The following is a 17,576-nucleotide window of genomic DNA, read 5'->3' as shown; positions in this document are numbered from 1 at the left end:
CTTCACTCCCACGAGCCACAGGAAAGGAGGTCATGGGTACAGAGGGGAGAGCAGCCTGCCTTGCTGGTTAGCTCTAGGGCGTGGGATGTGGGAGAGGAAGGATTCAGGGTAATCTCTGGGGCTTTCGTGAGTGCACAGTGGTGCTGTTCACTGAAATGAGGAATACAGGCAGAGAGGAGAACTGGGGGAGCAGCTGGAGGTGCCCATGGGACCCCCAGGTGAAGCTATCTGACCCATCTAAAGCCCAGGACAGCAGCTGGCACTGAGTATAAGTTTATGAACCACCAGCATGTAAGGAGTCCTCAGCACTTTGAGTGGCTAAGATTCCCCAAAGAGATGATGGGGAAGGGCAGAGGTGGTGGCCAAGGATGAAACGCCCCAGAACTCTGGCGTACCAGGGAGGCAGAGGAAGGCAGGAAGTGGCAAGGCAGTAGGGGCTCGGCTGGGAGACGGTGCTGTTACATAGTTTTAGAAGCAAATGGGCTTTGAGCAGAACAGGCAGCCAGCAATGTCAAAAATGGCAGAGAGATGTCTTATGATAAAAGGGTAACAGAGAAACCCTGTTGTGTGACACGAGCAAGAGGGAAGAACAGGCAACAGCCTGATACAGACACTTCCTTCAGTTTCACCTTCCCAGGGCTCCTGAGAGCTGTACTTCTTGCCCACCCCTGGAGTCCATGGATTTCTTCTAAACTCTTAGAAAAATTACATTCTTACAAAAGCAGCCTGTTAGGCTCTTCCTAACAAAGGTGCCTTGATGAAGACCCTGCTGGGGCTCAAAGGAAGACACAGGGCGGAGTGGGGGTAGTTTTCTATGTTTTCAGTAGCCAACTAACATCTGAGCTCCGTGCTGAGCTGCGGAGGTGGGGGGAGGAAAAAGAAACTGGAGAAATGGGAACGAGGAGACCCGGACACAGGTCACCATGGTGGGCAGCACGTGGTCACTCCCCAGTGCCTGAGACACAGAACCAGTTGTCTGCATCCAGGCTGTCAAACGACTAAAATGGGAGGTGACGTGACATAGCCCTCCCTCAGTTTCCCCTTCCATAAACTGGAGATGACAAGAGGACCTCGTTCATAGCATTGGGAACTTTAAGCAAGACTATGTGTGTAAGGTCCATAGCCCAGCACCTGGCACGTGGTCAATATTCAATAACCAATACCTATTACTGCTGTCTTTATGGAAACATCAAGTCCCCACTTTGGCCATGGTGACACGAAGGTGAACTCCTGACATCTGGTGTGAAAGTAACAAGCCACCCTCAACCCACTTGAAAAATGAAATGGCAGACTGCCTGGTACTTCTGCAGCCTCTGGAGACCCGCCAAGCTCCTCGAGGAAATGGTTACCACGCCATCACCAAGCCAGGCAGCCCGAGCTGTGCAGGGAGCACTGGCCCGGGTCACCATCAGCTATGAAAACAAAGGTGAGGAAATGTTGTTCTGGGTTTCCGGAGAGGTGATGCCAAGGACTAAGGGGGGGCCAGGAAGGCAGGGCTTGTCAGACAAAGGAGAAAGGATTGGACATTTATCTCTTTGGATTCAGAATCTATGAAAGTGGGCTTCGTCATCCCCATGGATCCTGTTTCCTGCCCTGCCCCCACCCGGGTGACCGTCATGCCCTGTCAATCACACCTCCCGAGTACCCTTGCCAATCCCCTTCCTGCCCCCGTCCAGGACCGGGATGCCCTGCTCCCCAGAGGGGTTGTTACAGCTAGTGCCCGACCAGCATTCCGCCCCATCTCACCCTTGTGGGCTCTTCCCACATCACAGGTGCGACGAGGGTACTCCCCAGTTAGAACCCTTGCCGTGGGTACGAGTTGTGCAAAATCGTCTCTGCACTGTAGACTCTGCCTAGAACATCTACGCTGGAAAACCTGCAGACAGGGAACTAAGAGGTCACCTTTCAACATTCACTGTGTTCTACACGAACTTGCTGAAGCAAGTCATGTGCTTGACCGAAAGCTTCTCAGTGTAGCCACAAATGAGATTCAACAGTCGACACATATTGAGTGCTTATCACATGCCAAGCGCGGTTAGAAACACTTCACGTGTATTATTCCATTAGTCATTAAAGCCGCCCTGTAACGGCAGTAGCATCCTTGCCCCTTTCAAATGCGAAAACTGAGGCACGGCGACTAAATGATTCATCCAAGTGAACCACACAGTCCGTAAAGTTGGAAAAATCAAAGCAGCATTGAGGGAGGAAGGAGAACTTGGGGAAGTGGAACCAACTGTCTGGAGCTCTTGCCTTAGGAATCAGCATCCCTCTGCCTTCGAGCTCAGCTCTTCAGCACCAGACAACACTGGCTCTTCGGTCCGGCCCGTGTCTTCCTGATCTCTCTCACAGACTGATTACAGCCCCTCGGAACCTCTGCATCTCTACACAAAAATCCTCATTCTTTTCACTGGCTTCCTTCTGGAAACGCTTCTAGTCTCTGCATCCTTCCCTGAGTCTTCTCTAGCTTGCTCTCTTGAGATACATCTTTCTAGAGAACGAAGTGGAAGAGTGCAGTGGTCGGGCCCAGGTGTGGTTCCAGGTTTGGTTCACAGGCCTCGGGGAAGCCCCTCGCCCTCGCTGACCTTCGCCTTCCCGCATAGAGGCAGACCCCGAGCCAGACGCCCCCAAGCATCATCCCAGCATTGCCATCTCTGCCATTTAACCAGCCACAGGTAGACGGGGCTGTCCGTGCCAAGGACGAGAGGAAGGAGGCGCTGTGGTGAGTTGCCCCGACTCCAGCTTCACCCGGTTAACTCCCGGCTTTCACCTGCAAAACCTCAATGACAGGGGTGGCCCTGTGTTGTCTTCATCAGTCAGACACACGTTCATCAAACTCCTACCATGAATGTAGCATCCAGCCAGGCTCCTCAAGCAAGAACAGTTTCTTTAAGCACCTACTTCCTCACAGAAGTACAGACTGAAGATACGTGTCGATGGATGGTGGAGGGCGTAGCAGAGTAATACATCCTACATAGTTGCTTAAACTACTTAAGTCCTTCAGATTAAAGAGATGTTTTGATCCTAATTATCTCGAGATAGCCTACAGCATCTACAGACAATCCAGAGGAAGGCCTGGGAATGACTGCAGGCTTTCTGCTCCCTCTCAGGGTCAAAAGCTTCTGCAGGGGAGGGGAAGAAGGCTGGTCTGGGGACCAGCTGACCTGGGGTCCAGGCCTGGCTCTCCCCCTAGTGTCCAGCCAGACAGGCCCTGGGCAAGTGCCCCTCCTTCTCTGGGCCTTGAATTTCACAATTCCAAAGGGGAGGAGGTGTGGGGCCGTCAATCTTGTCTGTGGCTCTCTCTAGGCCTGCAGGGGAGTGGGGCTCATGGTCTTCCCACTGCCAGCCACAGGCACAGCCCTCCTCAAGTGGAAAAACACGGAGTCCTGTCACCGGGCGCTGTCCTTCCCGATTGAGGAGAGGCCAGCTGCCGGCCTGATGGAACAGGTCCTAATGAAGCCAGACAGTCCTGCAGAAAAAAACACCATCCCTGCCAAGAGGCCTTTATTTCAGCATGACTTCCCTGGAGGGCGCAGTCACATCCTCCACACTGCTTTCACAGAACCATTACCCCCATCAGCTGTGAGTGTGGGCGGAGGGTGCGAGGAGGGCCCCGAGTGGGGCAGCTGCAGACACCGCCTCGCCTTGCTGTGGCGAGCCAGGCCACCGTGCTGCTCCTGAAGAGAACAGAGCAGGTCGCCTGCATTGTTTTTGTTTTTTTTCAGTTGGGTCATTTCTGAAATCCTGGAATTTCAGAGTCAAAAGGAAGTATTGAAGTCTCAAACCCAACTCAGCACACCCGGCCCATGCAGCAACACCAGTGACCCAACCCATCCATATTAAAATTGTATGAATTGGGGCGCCTGGGTGGCTCAGTCGGTTGGGCGTCCGACTTCGGCTCAGGTCATGATCTCTCAGTCTGTGAGTTCGAGCCCCGCGTCGGGCTCTGTGCTGACAGCTCAGAGCCTGGAGCCTGTTTCAGATTCTGTGTCTCCCTCTCTCTGACCCTCCCCCGTTCACGCTCTGTCTCTCTCTGTCTCAAAAATAAATAAACGTTAAAAAAAAAAAATAAAATTGTATGAATAAATCAATGAGACTGGAGGAGCCGGGGACTAAGGTTGCTGCAGGGACTTCACCCGTTGCTCACATGAGGCAGTGAGTCCCCTAGGTGTTTCTGTATTACTCTTTGTACTCTTCTGTACTGAGTTTTTCCAAATTAGGGGAAAAGGGGAGGGTCTTCCCAGAAGCCCTTTGTAAAACACAGAGCCGCACCTTGGTCACTGAGAATCTGTCTGGGAGTCCAGAATTCAAGTGTTTCAAACTCATGACATCAGCCTCCTGGTGCCAGCCACTCCTGACCTCTCTGGCTCTCCCACTGCTCAGCGTCTCTTCTGGGGCACAGCAGCATGGGATGGCAGACAGGGCTCGGCCATAGATGCCAGGGGTGACCCTGGGACAGCATCTTCCCTCTCTGAGCCTCAGTTTCCCCATATGGTCCCACCTTCTTGCACAGCCTTTGATGATTTACAAAGGACTTCATTTGTGTTTCCTTGTTGAGTCAAAGTTAGGCAAGACAGAGATTCACCAATGAGAAGGTGAGGCCCTGCAGTCCACGTCTCTGGACCCAGCCTAGCATGCCCCACCCTGGAAGGGGCTAAGGAGCACAGAGCCAGGCACCCCTTCCAGCCTCAGCATGGGCACCTACAGGATGCACTGAGTCCCAGGCAGCAAGGACAACTCTGGGTGGCCTCTGACCTGCAGGGCCTCACCATCACAAAGCAGCAACCCCAACTCTGCTCTCACTTCTCTCCTCTGCTGCCGGCCCTGGGCACCAGCCCCTTGCTCCTCCAGCCTTTGCTTGACCCAAGTCCTAGCTTGAACCAGAAGAACTCTCCCCTTCCACCCCCAATCACCTTCCAGGCCCTGAGGCAGTCTCTCACCTCAAAACCCCATAGCAGGGGAAGGGGGAGAAGAAAGCACAGGACTGTGTGTGTGTGTGTGTGTGTGTGTGTGTGTGTGTGTAGACATCTGGTGCCCCTCGCCAATAGCCCGACACCACTGGACCTCCCCCATCTTGTCCCCCTCTGAACTACTTCTGCCTGAGCCCCTGAAAGAGCTCTGATAGATGGACACAGAAAGCCAGCCCACTGCACTCCACCTGTGTGGAGATCAGCCCTAGTTGCAGTGCCCGGGGAAGCAGGGATTGGGAGTGGGGAGGGGAGGGACTTACCAGGAGCACCCATAGCTGGGAGGCTCCAAAGAAAACTGAGGTCACTCTTCTGCAGCATGAATCCTTCCATGCTTCTTGGAGGAGGGGGCCCTGGCCAGCAGGCCGAGCTCTGTGGATACTCAACACAGGCCTCTTCTGGTCCAGCCAGGCAGACAGAGTGGGGCTCCTTCCCACCTGGAACCCCGCCACACACACACCCCAGCCACTCCTCCTTTCCCCTTCTCCCTCTGCCTACCCACCGCTGCCCCTAGGACCCAGCTCAGCCCCACCAGCCTGGCTGCCAAGGGCCTTCAATCTAGGCTGGCCCCAACTCCTCTTGCAGGGTCCCAGCCAACAGGGAGCCCATGGAAGCCAAGGCTGCACTCCCTCCCCTGCCTCCCAGCAAGGCCTTGGTGGAACTCTCCATCTAGTCGGTGCTTAAACAGAGGTCTGTCAGTATAAACTTGGGCCTGAGTCCACATTTGGCTGGTGTCTGACTGGCAGATGGCGGGACATGGAAGAGAACCTCGCTTATACAGCTGGCCCGGTTTTCTTTCCACCCAGAGCCCAACTTGCACCCACAACCAGGTTGGCTTTTTGCTTTCCAAGCCCTGGCTGCACTCCCTGGTGTGGAGAGCAAAGCGTTCCCTGGAGAATGCACCTGTGGATCCAGAGGCTCGCATACTCCCTTAGTGGTGGGTGGGGTGGGTGACAAGGAACGAAGCCTGCCTTGTGCCCTGGGCAGGAACAGCCTTGCCTGGAACCAACTTAAACACCCCATCCTGATCACTGGGAAGCAATCCCCAATGTCCCCCAAGTACAAAGTCCAAGTTCAAAAGCAGCTCTGAATGAGGGGGCCAAAATGAGTTATGAGACATCTCCCATGAGGGCCAAAGCCAACACTGGGCCCAAGCGGATGGTAAGCCTCCAAGGCCCCTCTGGCAGCATGTCCCTGACCACCATCCCCGGTCTCACCCTGCCCCTCCGAACTCTGCCCCGGCCACCCCAGGCAACTCTTGGCTCCTGGCCCTGCTCTCCCTGCCCTCAGGCCTCTGCACATGTTGTTCTCCTTACCGGAACACCATTCCCCTCCCCTCCCTGTTAGTCTGGATAACTCATGCATTTGTCCATGTGTTCATTCAACAAAAATTCTGAGGGCCTCTTCTGTGGACTAGGCCCTGGGCTGGATGCCAGAGACAGGCTGTGAACCAGGCAGCCCAGGAAGGCCCCTGTTCTCATGGGGTTTGTGTTCCCAGGGGCTGGGGGATGGGGGGGAGCAGACAATGGACAGGTAATGATGTCCATGAACAAGGGTGCCATTTGGTGGGGAGGCCTTGGAGCAGGCCTGGGTTTATCTCAACCAGGGAGATCTGGGAAGGCCTCCCTGAAGTCATGGCCTCTGTGTGGTGAGGAGCCCAGAACCAAGTACGAGGGGTTTGCTGGGAAGGGGGAAACTGAGGGAGAATAAGCATGTGCGAGGATGTGTGTCAAGCCAACTGGGAGTCCTGATTACCTCCAGACCTTGGTGAGACTCAAATGTCACTCCTCCAACAAGCCTGCCCCACCCTCTTCATGTCTGGGTGAACCCCAAGCTTCCTGCACATCCCCTGTAGGCCTCCTATCTGCCTGGCTCTCATGGTCAGTCAAAGGTGCCATGAAGGCAAGGCCACAGCTGTCCTGTTGAGCCGTGTATTCCCTCCAAGCACCTGCCAAGTCCTCCCTGCATGCTTCTTCTGAATGCAAGGAAGGAAGGTAGGTAGGCAGGTGGGGACATGTACACTCAGGGACAGTCCCCGCACCCTTTGAGGGCAGCTCCCTCATTTAGCAAATTCCACTTAGTCGGGAACATTCCAGAATATCAAGTACTGTGCTGCCTCTCTGGGAGAGTCGGCAGCAGGGTCTCTGTCCACACTGTGGGCAGCACTTTGCTGGCTGGCCTTCCAGAGCACACAATGGGGAATGGCCGTGCACAGACAGGAGCAGCTATGTGTGGACTGGTCGGGGTATGGAGAATAAGGTGAGATCCAGCTGTGGAAATGTTATATCACTCTGCTTCTGGTTACAGTTCTGCTATGCTGAGAATTAACATCTTTTAGCTTAAGATAAAACACCTTGATGATTACTTGGTAATCAGACAAATTATATTACTGGACACATTCTAAAATGCCAAGCATGCAAAGCTGCCTTCCCTTGGACCCCGTCTAAGGCAAAATCCTCTAAGCTGGTAAAAGATGTTTCATTTGTCCCGAGCTTGGCAGGATGTCTGGGGAGCCAGCGTATCTCCCAGGAAGCTGAACATGGGTGAATGGGGAATGAGTTGCTGTCTTTATAACACCTAAGCTTTAAAAAAAAAAAAAAAAAGACACTGAAATACGTACATCAAAAAACAAGCCCCTTTAATTAAAATTCGGGAACTGGCAAAACTAAGCTGTGATTTTAGAATTTGTTTAATCTCAACTTTTGGGAAGAGAATGGGGGTATCTACTAGGCAGGACTCTTCTGGGGTGCTGGAAGTAATTTTCTTTTGTGATCTGCATGAGAGGTTCATGAGTGTGGGATTTTGCAATAATTCATTGAGCAGAACACGTCTGAGCTGTGCACGTTTTTGACATGTGCACTTTACTGCATGCATGTTATATTTCAACTAAAAGAAGAAAGAGACGCACCAGTTCTGCAGGTCTGAGGGGAACTCAGAACAAGCTAGTAACTGGGCACACAGAGAGACAAAAGTAAGACGACGGTCTCCTCGAATCGGCCATCTAGCCCCAGCCCTGGCCAGCACCTTGCCAATCCCTCCATCTTAGCCCTGACCACGCTATAGAATGAGGGTTTTCTATCCATCCATCCCTCACAGAGCATTCTGGAGCATAGAGAGTGCATCTATCCCTGTCTGTATCACTTGTGCCTGCACAGAGATATTCCAGAAAAGTCTGTTGAGTGAGAGAGAAAATGAGAATGAGGGGGGGTCCATGTGCAAACACTTAAAGCGTGAGGTGGAAAACAAACGGCCAGAGGGAGTGGAAGCAATGTGCCGCGGGGCTGGCTGGAATGTGTGGTAATGGCTGTTGGCAGAGGTGAGGTAACATGGGGTAACATGAGGTAACTGAGACCTGGGCTCAGTCAAGGAAGGGGTCAGCGGGTCGATGTGGGTGTGGATGGGAGCTGGGCAGCTACCGCGCTCAACTGCTGAGGAGGGGGGTGGCCTTAGTTTCGATGCCATTCCAGCAGCTGCTTCCCACGTGGAATGGGACTTAACGACCCTCCCTTCTTTTAGAGGCAAGTGCACACAGGTCATTTCAACTGGTCAGCACTGGACCTGCTAGCCGGTCGCCATTTCCCTTTTCAGAAGACGGGAAATATCAGGGAACACACATGCTTCCTTGCTTGTTTTTTCTGGACACTGAGGAGAGGCCTTGGGAAAAGAAGATATTGCTATTATGAGCACTGACTTACCGAACGCAGTCAGCTTTGCTATCTCCTTCAAACAGGAGTTTTTGTAGGACACAGCCTTGGACAGCTGCCAGAACCCCACAGGGACCCCCCTGCAAAGAAGGACACACATTAGTACCAGTGAGGACTGACCAGGGCAAACCCGGCTGTTCCTCCAGAACCAGCCTGCTCCCACCAGTTCCTGCCCCTCCAACACGGGCCTTTGATGTGCTGAGTACTTCTGCAAAGCACTGAGCCTAGTCACAGAGAGGGGGTGACAAAGGCCACGGTGCCCAGTACTGGAAGAAGAGCAAGTCTGCAATGTCTCATGGGAAGAAAACAGGCCTTCACTACCAGTCAGGTGTAAAACCAGGTTCATCACCATAGGTTCCCAGTCATCCAGAGAAATGCTTCCACGTCCACAGGCTGAGGGTGTCAACAGTTTACTCAGCTTCGAGGCCCATCCTAAAGGCCTCCCCCTCCAGGAAGTCTCCCCTGATCACCTCAGTACCCCCTGCAGCAGCCTCTGCTTATGTGAGCAATCTTTTGCCCAGGTGTGGCCTGCCTCAGCACCCATTATGTGTGTCTCTATTGCCCCCCCACCCCACGTTAGAGGAAGAAGGCTCCCTGAGGGGTTCATTTCTATAGGCATCAACAAGGACAAGGAATATCAGAGTAGCAGATGTGGGTGCCCTTGAGCTGGGGGTGCAAAATGAGCTGAGCTTGGCCACACTAGGAACAAAGGCTAATGGTCTTGGGGTTCTTCCTCGGGCAGTGTGGGGCAGGGGAGCTTCCTGGGATTTGAGAAATGGAACCTCGTTGGGCTGCTGGATTTAGAGTATCTTCTGGCCCTTAAAGTGTGTAACTTGGGAAATGTGTACACACCGGGTCCAAATCCTGCTCCCGTCTACCTACACTTCCCTGTCTTGAAAACACCTCCTCCTCACACACTTCTTCTCGAAGCCTCTCCTTTATTCAGGCTGCCTCCTGCCTCAAGTGTCCTCTCTCCAGCCCTGCTTGCAAAACCATTTCCCAATACTCTGCCTGTGGACCCACTCTGATGCCCCCAACAAACACAGAGCCTCCTTCTGCTCCTCTCAGAGAAGATTCTGGACACTGAAGAGAAGTCTTCATAGAGTAAGGGTCACACTCCCCAGCTCTTGCTCTGCCAGCCACACATGAAATTCCAGCACTGGGTGACAACCTGGCAAACACAGGGCTAGTTGGCACTGAAGAGCTCAGGAAATGCTCGCAGGACTTACCAAACTGGGGGACATCCTGCCCCTGTCTGTGATGGGCCCACAGAAATGTCCCTAGGAAACTTAAAAGCAACCTGCCTTGTTCTGCACGATGCCGTATTTTAACGAGGCTTTGTCATTAAAGGAAAAACTCTGAAGTTTCCATTCCTCATTGAAACAGCAAAAACTGGAACCAAACAGAAGGGCCTTTATGTCCTGTCAAAAGAAGAGAGAGTTTCGTCAGTTGTCTTAAAAGCAAACAATAACACACTGCGTGGTCTACGGATTCCCACAGGAGCTGGTCTTGCATTCTAGCAGGGCATCCCGTTTTCCAGCAGGGTTATTTATTTTCTTTTTCTTTTGCAAACTCATTATTATCTGAGAAAAGAGAAAAGTCGATCTCTGGAACGTCCATAAACCAAACCAGCCTGTGCTGACCTGGGCCCAAGTCTTGGTAGGTTCTTTAGGGGAAACTGAAACAGAAACTTTTAGTTTTAGAAGGGATCTTGGAGGTTCTTGGCTGTACACGGTAACCACCTGTGGAGTGTTTAACCATCCTGATGCTCAGGCCACAGGCCAGGCCAACTAAATCAGAACGCTTGGGTGTCAGACTCCAGTATCTATGATTTTAAATGCTCTCCAGACAATTCCAATGTGCAGCTACATTTGAGAACTGGTGCTGACAGACAGGCTTAGCAAACTACGTCCCACAGGCCAAACTTGGCCCCACACATGTTCTGTGGATAAAGTTTTATTGAAATACAGTAACACCCATTTGCTTACATATGTTGGCATTTGCTTCTATGCTGGCTTTTACGTTACGATGGCAGAGTTGAGTGGTTGTAACAGAGAGCCAAAAATAAACGATCTGGCCCTTTTTGGAAACAGTTTGCCAGCCCCTGCTCTTATACTCTTACTACAGGGAAGAATCTCCTCTACAACATCACCCACAAGTGGTCCCCCATGAACTCAGCTTGAACTCCAACAACCCAGGGAGGGGTTCCCACCCCCTCCCAAGGCAGCCCCTCCATTTTTCCACAGCTCTGTCTTCCCCAAACTTCTAGATGACACTGATCTCACAGTTCATCTCCCATAAACCAAAGCCCCACCCTCCAGAGCCCCCGAAAGTGCCAACCCCTCCACCTGACCAGCCCTGGAAGGCAGAGCCTCTCCCTGGATACCCCCTCCTTATGCCAGCTCCCTCCTCTCTCTCCACCATGGTTTTACACCCAAGGTCTCTGAAGGGCCAACTCATGGGTTCTGTTGCCACCTCTCCAGGTCAGATCTTTCTTATAGATTCAGATTACTTCCTTCTAGAATTGGTTCTCTTTTGCTTTTCATTAAGAAAATCTCAGCGACAGAAGCATTTGTCAACATGTCGGCCCATCAACATGGGCTGGCGGCACACAGGAGAGAAGCCTGGGCGAATTCATCTATCAGGGTTTGCTTTTCCTTCTTGTGCCAACAACAATCATCCGTGTATTTGAACTGAGTTTTTTGAGAGCCTAGAAACTATAGGGACTTGAGTTTTCTGACTGAAGCCCATGTCTGTTCTCTTAATCACAGAACGACAGCCCCCAGCTAGGCACAGCATGGTCACCAGGTCACAGAGTTAACAGCCTGGAAACCTGGGTGCTATGGATGCCATGTGTCCTAAGCCCTCCTTTTCTCTGGGTGGGCCTTAGTTTTTCCAGCTGCTTTTGGAGATGCTACTGCTGGGTGGTCTGAAGTTAGGGGCCTCTAGGGCCCTTCCCAAAAAAGGAGTGTTGTGTTCACAGCAAACAATCACAGCCTCGTGGCTACAGATAGCCAGAGCACTTTTCCCAGGCTTGGGGCCATGTAAAAGTGTCCGACCCCCCAACACACACACCCATGCCCTCCATGGTTTGAAAGAAGGAAAGAAAAGGGAAGAGAGGAAGGGGAAGGGGAAAAAAAACCTCTAGAAAAATCTTTGACTTTTTTATCTGTGTGCTGAGTAAATAGGGGGTCAGCTGTGTCCCCAGACATTTTAGCTTTTCCTCCTGGATCCTGGCTGAAAAGCCAGTAGGATAGTGTAAGAGCAGCATTCCATCCCACAGGAACCACTGGCCAAGGGGAGGGGTAAGGCCATCTGGCAGCTGAGATGGTGAGGAATCCAGGGCATCCCTGCAGAGGAGGCCGATAAGGCCAGGAACCTGCCCCTTAAGTCCTCTCAAGTCCCTCCAGGAGGCCACTGGTGTGAACCCAGTGGTGCTGAGGAATTGTTAAAACCCTTCTGTCCTTCCCTCACTGCAAGCCCAGCCTAAGCCCAGCATGGGGGACGAGCGCTAAAACAGAGCCGCTCTAATGAGGACAATTCTCCCAGTGCCGTCACAAGTCTGGAGTGGCCCACTGCAGATGTACAGAAGCGGCTCCGGGCCAAAAGAAGCACGAGACCCTGGAATGTTTGAGTGGGAGGAGGCTGTACCCACACTTCTTCCTGGAGAAGACCACACCCCCATTTTCCTGACTCTCAGTTCAGGTTCTTCTATACCACGCCCGAATTTCCACTTGAACAACGACTGAGACATAAGATGGTTGGGGTCAGGGGGATCATAACCACCTCACCCACACCAGTTCACATCAAAACAGCTTCAATTCACACCACACCAATTCACACCAATTCAAATCAAGACGTATGAACGCGCATTTTCAAGTTGACAACGCACCTTGGCCACTGAGAGGTCGATTGGCTTTGACACTATCTGCAGCTTGAGCATGGATGGGACTGGAGACAGGATGACTTCTTCCCTTACCAATTCATCCTCCACATCCTCTGAAAGAAAACCAGGGCATGTGAGCTCCTTGTTATGACCCACGGGGAACAGAATCAGAAATAACACCGCATGGATGAGTTTGAAGGAAGGGAGGGCTTCCCCACCCTCCACCTGCCTCTCCCCCTTGGGGCTCCCAGGCCTTCACAAGAAGGAAAAAAGACAGAGTAAGGGCCCTGGTTCCTTGTCGCAGTCCCATGCTGGTCCATGGCACAAGGATGCCGGCGGGCACAAGGTGGTTACCGGTCCACTAGAAAGCTCTGCCTGTGGACACGCAGTGAGACAGGAGCCTGGGGCCGAAGCCATGGAGTCAGGCCCAGAAGAGCCTCACTCAGACACATTTCTTACAAAAGGTAGGCATGGCAAACAAACCTGTGCCTGAGGACAAACATGAAGAGGGCAGAATTAGGGGGGAAAAACGCCATTGTTCCTGATAAAATAACAACAGATTATCACTGTCGCAGCTTTCACTTACCAGCCACTTGTGTTTTAACGCCTAGGTCCCATAACAGCCCAGGACAAGGTAATTATTGTCACCCCTACTTGCAGATGCAAAACTGAGGCTTAAAGAAGTGAAATGACTGGCCTGACATCACACAGATGGAAAAGAGACACGATAAAACCCAGGCCAGCTCCTGATCGTTCTGTCTTCCTGCCAACCAGACCTCCCTGGACCTCCAGCTGGAAGGGCCACTAAGTCACCTGCCACTCACAGTCATCTTACAGCTGAGGTGACGGAGGCCCAGAGAGGGTCCCAGCATGGGTCTCCCAGCCGGGCCTCCCTCTCAAGATTGTACCCACAGCCGTAGCATTTACCAGAACACTCAGAGGAAGGACCCAAGTGTAAACAATCCAAGGTAATAATGCTGGCAAAACTGAGCAGACCAGTCTCCAGAGAGCCTGTTGAACCATCCCTGCCTCCCATTTTCCTGAGACTAAATGATTATTTAAAAAGTACACCACACTACATAGAAATCAACATTATCTCCTATAATTCTGTATATCTAGGACTATAGAAATGTCATTGTCCCTGCCCCACTTCTTCTGGAGAGGCTATCCAAAGGCCAACACCCCCAGGACACATGTTTTATATCCCATTCTACAGGCTCCTTTTCTTCCCTTGGGGAGGAACAGGCACAGCAGCACAAGACCAGCTCCCAGAGTCCCAGTCCACTGAAAAGGAGACCCTCCCACCTTTAGGCTGAAAACAAAAATTAAAAATAAGCCTGGAATTTAAATGAGAATCTGAATTTAAATGCAAACTCTTCTTAGTTAGGGTCTCTGAAAAAGCCACCCTGTGACCATGGTCTTATAAAAGCACCCTGAAATAATGACGAGATGTTCACTTAGCAACATGCATGGGTCTTAAAAACAGGGTGCTGGGTAGAGAAGGCAAGAACACAAATAAGATATATATATATATATATATATATATATACACACACACACACACACACATATATACACACACATATATATAACACAATATGATTTACATCCATTACAAATATATGCACACAAACACTATGCATTTTGCAAGAATATACACACGAAAACAGATACCAACTAAATACACGAGAATGACTGCTTGAGGAGAGGAGGGTCATGGGAGGGTGGGGGTGGGGCTAAAAAATGAAGGAAAGGCAGGAGAGAGAGAAGGAGAGAAAGCGAGGGAGGGAAGGAAAGAAGGATGAAGGGAGGAAAGGGAGGGAGGCCAAGGGGAAGGCTTTGCAAAGATCAATACTGAGAATGTTCCCTGAAGGAATAGAGATGTGTGATTAATTCAACCCTGGGCAGCTGAGGCCCAAAACAGAGTAGGGGAGAGTAACCTGAGTGATTCCACCAAGCCCTGAAGGGCTCCTTGCAATCACTCAGGCCAGATTGTTTCCTGGAGGCATAGAAGGGGCAGTATTTAAGCCTATTTGGAGGCTTCTGTTTAGTCTGAGGTTGTCCGGAAGGGAGCCCGAGCCGAAACGTGCCTGCTCAGGGCTCCATGAAGTAAATCTGAGGATGAAAGTTGGGGGCCCAGATTGGATGGAGCCCCTAAAAGGAGGCAGCCTCCCTTGGCTTCTGCCAGGAGGAAGTTGGCCCCTGTGCAGGGATTTGGTTCAGGACCACATAGCAGGCCTCAGGCCCAGATGTGGTGGGACCGCCATGCAAAGGAAAAACAAAGCAGTACAGAATGACATGTTGGCCAAGCAGACAAAACCATCTGCAAATGCCGGTGGTTTAAGAATGCTATTTTTAAGGCCCTGGTATAAGTGTCTGGTTGAAAGAAGCAAGGGAGCTTGCTTCCCATACCACTTTATTTACCCTTTGGAGGAAAACGTATATATGTGGTAATATATAATAAAGGTCCATATACCTCTTTTTCCAGGTACCCTAATCAGTATTTCCCGCTGACTACAGATATCTTCTCCTGGAAGTGCCCCACCACCCCAGACTCCAGAATCTCAGCACGGCACCCCTCCAGGCTTCAGTTTTGATAACAGACTCCATCTCCTCAGTCCTCCTCCAGGGACTCAGTCTGAGACCTTAGCCCTCTCTCCCACATCATGATGATCTAGCCTCCCGATCATTCTGCCTCCAGGATGTCTCATACCTCACCCCCGCCTTTTTCCCCTCCGCTGTTACAGGAATATGTCATTCTTTTTCTATCTGTTCATTAAGCACTTCATTGAGCATCCATGAGGTGCCAGGAATTATGTGGGAGAGTGGAGGTCCAGGATGAGTAAAGCATAACCCCTGCCTTCAAGGAGCACACTGCCTGGGGGCGGGGGGGTGGGGGGGCGAGAAGCCCAAACAAATAATGGAACATGAGTTCCACTTAAAATAGGGACAGTGCGAGGGTTTTAAGAGCAGAAGAGAAGAGGTAAATAGCTCTTCCTTAAAGAGTCAGAGAAGCTTTCCATAAGAGCTAAATATTTGAGCAGGGTCTTGAAATACCCAGAGGATTTCACCAGATAGAACAGGGGCCCAATCACATCTTTTCTCGACTATTCCAAGAACCCCCTCCCTGGTCTTCCAATATCCAGGCTCTTACTCCTAAAATCTATCCTACGCACGTATCCAGAGATAGCCCCAAAGCCACAGCCCTGCATACATTACTGCCCCCACACAGAATTTTCAAGTGCTCTTTACTGGCTAATGATTTATCGTCAAGCTCATTAGCACAGCACTCAAATCATCCCCACTCTTCCACAACTTTGTTCCCAGCCTCATCTCCCCCTGACCCTACAACTTCCCCTCCAGGCCACTCACCTCAAGCCAATCACTCCCTCACCCTGCAGGCCTTGCATGTAAGGTCTGTTGCACATCTCTACTTGGCGAGACCTTGCTCAACATCCAAAGCCCTGTCTAAATACCACCTCATTATGCAAACCTCTGGAACCCACCACAGAACTCAGCTTATACGTGTCTAGAAGCAGTGATGAACTGCTGATCATCTGCTTTATATGTTGCTGTCAGAGGACACCTCTCTTCCTTTGTCCCACCCAACCTGGCCCTCCAAGAAAGCAAGCCCACTTTTTATTCACCTCAATCTGCTCAGCCTCATCTATGCCCTGACATATAACTGCTAACAAGTCTGTGGAACTGCAGCAAAGGAAAATGAATCAGGGTGGAGAAGAAAATGCCATTCCTCTAACCAAATTTTGTTCCTTTCTCCTCTTCACCCCAAAACTTCTGTCCCTTTCCCTTGGTGACTGCGTTCCATGATCTCTTACCTTCTATTTCTTTCTCCTTTTCTAAATCATTAGCTGAGCCACTAGCAAAGAGGGGTCTGCCTCCCTCTGGAAAACACACACACACACACACACACACACTTCAAACAACTGAGTTCTGAGAGAATTGCTAAAAGCCTTCCTTCCAGTAGAAGCCCTTTGGGTTCTGAAGGCCAGGAAGTGCTTCGTTTTATGTCCAAACAGGAGTGGCTTTCACTGGAAAATCTTCAAGTGCAGTGCTTTACAGAAACGCTTCAGATGCCAGCATTTGCTGGCTCCGGACCTCATTCTGCATCGCCGTGGGCAGAACTGCCCCTTCCCGGGCTGGCCGAGTGATCCCCACCAGCCATTTCTGATGATTAAAACTCGAAGGAATTGTTACCTCTGACGTGAGCTGAGCAGAATAAATAAACCCCTGCCTCATCATTCCGAGAGGCCCCTGCCTTTCAACTTCATCAAAGCAAACTGTCAGACTGCACGTCGCACACAAGTAACTTCTAAAGAGAGCGCTGCTTTCTTCCTTTACTTTAAAAGGAGTGCTTAAAAGGAGAGGAAAGAGGAAAAGTCACTGAACGGCTGTCGTCTGCCAAGATGGCCAAACAGGTAAATCGCTGGTTTTCGGGAGAAGAGCAAATGTCAATAGCACTGAAGCCTCATCCTTTCGTGCCTGGTCACTGGTTCGCCATCGTCCATTCTACTGCTGCTTTGCCAAGCCCTGCAAACACATCGGTCTTCGGGCAGTGGAGAATTACACAAAGGCGAACAAAAGATTGCTTCCAAACTAAAGAGTGGGTGGACACGTTCTCTACCTTGATCTGAGACAGCAGTTACATGGGTGTACACATATGTGCAAATGCACTTAAGATGTATGTACTATGCACTTCACTGTATTTTATGCCTCAATAATACATTGATAAAAGTTTTTAAAGGATGGTCTCCCCCAGGCAAAGCTGTTGTCTAGAGACCTTTGTAGGTTCTGAATAGTCCTAAAAGAACCTCCAAATGCAAAAAAGGCTCCTCTGCATCCCACCCATCCCCCCAGCCCCGTGTGGGTCCAGAAATGCCCAGACTTCTTATAAGGATTTCTCCAGGACAGAAAGACAGAAAGCAGAAGAAGACAGCAACCCAAAAGAGAGAAGCCCGCTCTACTCACTGGGCCAGCCTCTCCTTCCTGAGATCAGGTGGGAGG

General features: G+C 51.1%; 1 protein-coding gene across 2 annotated transcripts in view; it reads right to left on the bottom strand.

Moving 5' to 3' along the window:
- Positions 1–17,576, bottom strand: part of MINDY4 (MINDY lysine 48 deubiquitinase 4) — a 109,726-nt gene that overhangs the window by 41,531 nt on the left and 50,619 nt on the right. For both annotated transcript variants that reach the window (XM_060632831.3, XM_078440865.2), the window contains exons 7-9: positions 12,561–12,667; positions 9,973–10,089; positions 8,660–8,748 (exon numbers count right to left, since the gene is read on the bottom strand). In XM_060632831.3, coding sequence (XP_060488814.1) covers positions 8,660–8,748; positions 9,973–10,089; positions 12,561–12,667 — 313 coding nt within the window. The remainder of the gene's footprint in view (positions 1–8,659; positions 8,749–9,972; positions 10,090–12,560; positions 12,668–17,576) is intronic.

This window comes from Panthera onca, chromosome A2 (genome assembly GCF_046562875.1).
Source record: "Panthera onca isolate mPanOnc1 chromosome A2, mPanOnc1 haplotype 2, whole genome shotgun sequence".
Taxonomy (NCBI): Eukaryota; Metazoa; Chordata; class Mammalia; order Carnivora; family Felidae; genus Panthera; species Panthera onca.
This window is presented reverse-complemented; position numbering and strand designations above follow the sequence as displayed.